Below are 5,454 nucleotides of genomic sequence, written 5' to 3'. Positions count from 1 at the left end.
TCCTGCCCATTTCCAGCCATCCCCCTGGTTCCCAGCCCTCCTCCAGCTTGGAGCCTCCCCGTCTCAGCAGGCTCCGGGTAAAATTAACACTTCTTTAAGCCCTTGTAAAAGTGAATGAGGCAGAGCCCCAGCTGAGCCCTTCAGCCTTGTAAAGCTCAATGGGGTGGGGAGCGCTGGATCCTCTCCTGGCACGTGCTGAGCTGGGCCAGGGAAGGAGGGAATCGCTCCATGGAACGGGAGCTGCTGGCAGAGCCCTTCCCATCTGCTCTGATCGACTGGGAATGGAGCCCTCGAATAAAGCCTCGGGGCTGGGGCAGCCTCAGAGGGGCAGGACTGCTTTGGGCATGGCTTTGAAGTCCCCAGGGAGTGGGGCTGAGGATTCCAGCCTGGAACTGGCTGGATTATTTCTTTTGGAAGGAAGCTGGGCAGCGAGCTGAGTGTGAGCTGCAGGCTGGAAGCACCAGGCCAGTGAATAAGAGAACGTGGCCCATAAAATTCTGGTTTTAATCAGTGTCCTGAGCTTGGTGCAGGGGGTGCTTTGCCCCTGGAGTGGGGTTTGGCAGCACAGCCTGGGAGCCCAGGAGCCATCCTGCTCCCAGCACAGCTCCTGTGGCCGTGCTGGTGGCCCCTTTGTCCAAAAGCAAAACTCTCAGGGTTTCAGCAGAACTCGGCCACAGCAGCCCCCAGTTGGTGCTGGTGGCCCTGGGGACATCCCTTCGGAGGTGCTGGGCCTGTGGGTGGGTGGGGTGTGTGTCCCTGCCTGGTGAGTGCCAGCACAAATCTGGCAGCAGAACCAGTGATGCCAGTGTGCATCCCCAGGGTCTGCTCACACACCTCTGGATGTGCCAGCCTTAAAAGCCTGGGCCTTCCCCTCCCTCTTTTCCTCCCAAAGGCAAAAGCAAGTGGGAAGAAACTGCAGAAGGTGACTCTGAAGGTGTCGCCCCGAGGGATCGTCCTGAACGACAGCAGCACCAACGAGCTCATCGAGAACATCTCCATTTACAGGTGGGTGTGGGGCTGCTCTCCTGGCTCTGTGCCCCAAGGCTGCCCCGGTGCCCCCCTGGGTGCGCAGCAGAGGGGTGGGAAGGAAGGTGGGTGATGAATTGAGGTCAATTTAGGGCTGGTGCAGTGAGGGTCCAGCAAGGCTGGGGTGCAGAGGGTGTCAGAGCATCCCTGAGCTGGGGCTGGTGTCAGGGCTGGGGTGACTCATCCCCTGCCAGGGAATTCGTTCCCATCCAGCATTGACCTGGGGGTGCTGGAGGGGCCACGTGCAGCACAGTGACCTGCCATGGCTTTGGCACAATTGTCAGCGTGACCGGGAGGTTTTGGGAGAAATGGGAGAAAGGAGTGAACTCCCCAGCGCCTCTTTAATGAATCCAGAGCTCAGCTCAGCTCTGGGAAACAGAATATGGGCCGCTGGGCAGAGGCAGCCTCACATGAACAAACTAACGTGCTGTAAATGAAGTTTGAATGTGGCTTTTTGGAACCCCGGCATCTGCTGGGAACTGGGACCTTCCAGTCCCCTCCCTGCAGCTCTCGGAGACAGCAGGAGTTGAAGGGGCAACGTGGGGCCATGGAGGAGCTTCCACCGAGCTTTTCCCCCTCTTTTCCCTGGGGTTTTCTCTTTCTTTACCCCTCTTTGATCGGGGCAGAGGCTTTGCTGGCTGCCAGCCCTTCCCACCTTGCACTAAACCTGTGCTCAGTCCTGCTGGAGATGATGCTGAGGGAGCCACAGAAGGGAGCACAGCCTCAGCTCCCCAATCTTCTCAGCCTGTTGCTCTTCTGGTTTGTCATTCCAGAGTCATCCCTGCCCTGCCCAGGGGCTGGGAGAGACCCAGAGATCCTGGGGATGCTCAGTGAGGAGGCTGAGCCTCCCTCCCACGTTCCCTGAGCTCGGGGCATCCCGTGCATGCTGCAGCTCCCAGAGCCTGAACTCAGCCTTTCCTGGGCACCCCTGCATCAACTTCTCTCCCTGCTCTGAGCCTGAAGATGACCTCCTAGGCTGAGAGCAGCTCCTTCCTCCTTCCTTATCCTCCAAGGAAAACCTTCTGAGCGAGTCTCTCTTCTGAAGGCAGAGCACTTGTGAGGTGCTGCTCTGCTGGCATCTTTCTCTTCTCCATCCTGTCCTTTCCCACAAGGCTCTTCCTTCTCCTCTTCTTCCACCTCTCCTTGTGGTGCCCATGGATCTCACCCTGGTTTCTCTTACTGCCCAGCCCCATCCTCCACTCTGGGAAGTTGTCCCCAAGCCTGGTGACATCCCTGTGCTCCCTGCATGGCCCTGGAGCTGGGCAGGCTCCTGCTGGCAGCCCCCAGGAGGCTTTGGAGCCTCTCCCCGGAGCTCAGAGCCCTCGTTGTGTCTTTCAGGATTTCCTACTGCACGGCAGACAAGACCCACGATAAAGTGTTTGCCTACATTGCCCAGAACCAGCTCAATGAGAACCTGGAGTGCCACGCCTTCCTGTGCACCAAGCGGAAAATGGTCAGTGCAGGGGAGCCGGCGGGGGTGGATGAGAGGAGGAGGAGGAGGAGGCAGAGAGGGGCTGCAGGGCTGAGATCAGGGCTCAGGCAGAGCCAGGGGCCCAGGGAGAGCTCCCAGTGTCCCTCCTGCTGCTGTTACCCTGCAGCTTATCCAGGCTGGATCCAGCCCCTTGTCTTGGCTGGGAAAGCCTCCCTGGAGTGAGGCTGAGAGGAGCTGACCCTGCACCAGCACCTGAAAGCCCCATCCCAGCTGCAGTCCTGGCTGCTGGGGCCCTGCCCTGCCCCACATCCCCCTCCCTGTGCTGCTGGAGCTCCCGAGCCCAGCGGGCAGAGAGGCTTTGGCAGGAGGTGCCCAGGGGACCCCGCTGGGGGCACCCAGCCAGCAGCTCCGGGCTCCCTGCCCTGGATCCTGGCCCTGCCCTGCCCTGGAGGCTCCATGGACAATTTTTAGTGGCATCTTTGTAGCTGGGGCTGTGTCTTCCCCATGGGAGACCCCGCTGTGTGCAGGGGATGGGGCTCGGGGCAGAGACCTGGGTGTGGGAAGAGCCTGGATCTTGCTTTGAACCCTCCTGGGATTTCCTCCTGCTGGTTCAGTGCTCCAGGATGGGCAGGGACCTGGTGAAAAGAGAGGGGAGTGGGGCAAGGAGAGCCCTGGGGGGGGTCTCTGGTGGAGCCAGAGCTGGGACTGAGCCCCCTCCCTGTGCCAGGAAGGGGCTTTAGGGGAGAGGAAGGATAGGTCAGACCCTTCTGCCCCAGAAATCCTTCCCCTGGTGCCTCTTGCAGGGCCCCAGTGGGGAATGGGGTGTGCCAGATCCCCTCTGTTCCTGCCCTGTGCATCCCAGCGTGGTCCTCAGCAGCATCCCCGTGCCTGGAGCTCGGCCACCAGGGCTCTGTTAATATTCTGTGCCTCTCCCAGCTCGTTTTTTTTTTCCTTGGAGAGAATAATGGGAGCTACAAGTTGTCTCTCCATTCCACGGCGTGTGCTCCCGTCCTTGCACGGCCAAGATAAGCCTCGCTCTGCAAATTAAAATTTAAATCTTCCTGCTGCTAAAAGAATTATCTCAGTGCTACATCAGCTCAGTGCGTCCCCTGCCAAATAAAGTTCTCCAAAAGCCTTTTGCGGCACAAAACTGGGAATAATTTCCTTTTTCCTGGTCTATAAAACACAGGAACGTCCTGCTGGTGAGGTGATCCCTGCTCCCAGCCTGGGAGCCAGCCCTCCCCAGGGCAGGGTCCCTGGATGCACCACAGCTCCCAGTCACTGGCATATAATTAGTCCATATTTTTAGTTCCTGGGTAATTCTCAACGGTAGCTGGGTCTATTAAACTTGATTCAGATGTGACAGCTTAAATTGTAAACAGCTGTGAGGAGTTTCATACTTAATTACCATATTTAAGGGGTTTTTTGCCATAAAGCATTTGCACTTCCATCAAGGATGTAAATAGCTCCGACATTCAAATGAGCTCTGCTGCTTCCCAGCCTTAATTGGCACTGATGGCTTTGGGGGTCTCCTCACCCCCCTGCCTGGGTTTTGGGGCTTTTTCTGGGTTTTTTTTGGCTGTACCCTGTGTGTGCCCCCCCATGTCCCCCCCGGGAGCTGCCAGGGGTGCAGGTTCCACCCTGGCTCATTCACAGCTTGATAAAACAAACTCAGCCCCGAGGCTCGGGCAGTGCTGGGGGCGTTCCCCGTTCCCTCCCGGTGCTGAAGCTGCTCCTGAGCTCTGCCTGCTCCTCGTGGAAGTGGCATTTCTGTCACTGTGGCTGCACCTGCGGCAGCTGGAGCAGCTTTGGCGCTGCTGCAGCTCAGGGAGGGCTGGCAGGGAGGGTGTCCCTGCTGCTGCCACAGCCAGGCTGGCACGGGACAGACCCACACTTGGAGCATCCTGGAGCCCGTGGTCGTGCTGGGGTGTGCTTCCTGAGCTCTCTCAGGGGCTGATCCCTGAGAGATGTTGGTGGTTCTGGGGGTTCTCCACAGCAGCTGCAGCAGAACGAGCCCGGGGCTGGGTTTGGGTCACGCTGAGGGGTGGGGAGCAGGGAGAGCCCCCTCAGGAGCAGCTGCTCCTCCCCATCCATCAGCTCCATCCCTGTGACATCCCTGTGACTGCCCTGTCCCTCCTTCCCTGGCACCTGGGGACGTGTCTACAACGAGCTGCGTGTCCTACACGGAGCGAGCCTCTGCTCCCATCAATGTTTGATGGCTCTCCCAGCCCGGCAGGAGCAGGGACTGCTCAGATCCAGGTTAACACCACTCTGCAAAGCCAGTGATGGCAGTCCCTGCCTGCCCCAGCAATGTCCTGCCTCTCTGTCCCCTGCAGGCTCAGGCTGTCACCCTCACCGTGGCTCAGGCCTTCAAAATCGCCTTCGAGTTCTGGCAGGCAGCAAAGGAAGGTGAGCTCTGTCCCCTCTTCACGTGGAAGTTCAGGGGGTGGCTCTGGTGTCTTTCCAGCTTTCAAGTGCCTTTTCCTCTCGCCTCCCAAATGTCCAGGTTTCTCTGACAGCCCTGTAAATCCAGCCAGCTTTTGGCTGTGCTGCTTTCCTGCTGAAGGGCCTCAGGTGCCTCAGAGCCCTGGCACTGCTGGGATTTTTGCTTTCATCTTCCATGAGATGATAAAAGCACCCAGAGGTGGCCTGGCCAAGCTGTCCCCATCCCTCCTCCCTAAAAGCTGGCAGGCAGTGATGGGGTTTCCTTCTTTTGCAGAGAAGGAGAAGCGAGAAAGGTCCATCCTGGAAGCAGAAGGGACGAGCAGCCCCGGCTCAGAAGCTCCTGCCCGTCCTGTCACACGTGAGCCACCAGAGCAGAGCTGGGATGGAGGATTCCCCCAAACAGGGATGGGGACAGCCTGAGGGATGGGGACAGCCTGAGGGATGGGGGATTCCCCCAAACGGGGATGGGGACAGCCTGAAGGATGGGGGATTCCCCGAAACAGAGATGGGGACAGCCTGAGGGATGGGGGATTCCCCCAAACAGGGCAGGG

At 59.0% G+C, this 5,454-nt stretch overlaps 1 protein-coding gene across 2 annotated transcripts in view; it reads left to right on the top strand.

Annotated features, from left to right (window-relative positions):
* The window catches only part of LDLRAP1 (low density lipoprotein receptor adaptor protein 1), a 14,552-nt gene that overhangs the window by 2,800 nt on the left and 6,298 nt on the right, over nucleotides 1–5,454 (top strand). For both annotated transcript variants that reach the window (XM_042015661.1, XM_042015660.1), the window contains exons 3-6: nucleotides 893–1,005; nucleotides 2,365–2,479; nucleotides 4,795–4,867; nucleotides 5,178–5,261. In XM_042015661.1, coding sequence (XP_041871595.1) covers nucleotides 893–1,005; nucleotides 2,365–2,479; nucleotides 4,795–4,867; nucleotides 5,178–5,261 — 385 coding nt within the window. The remainder of the gene's footprint in view (nucleotides 1–892; nucleotides 1,006–2,364; nucleotides 2,480–4,794; nucleotides 4,868–5,177; nucleotides 5,262–5,454) is intronic.

Source organism: Corvus kubaryi, unplaced genomic scaffold (genome assembly GCF_017639235.1).
Source record: "Corvus kubaryi isolate FWS band 111438036 unplaced genomic scaffold, C.kubaryi_AGA036_p1.0 split3-37304, whole genome shotgun sequence".
NCBI lineage: Eukaryota > Metazoa > Chordata > Aves > Passeriformes > Corvidae > Corvus > Corvus kubaryi.
Note: the sequence above shows the minus strand (reverse complement) of the source record. Positions and strands in the feature narration are given on the sequence as shown.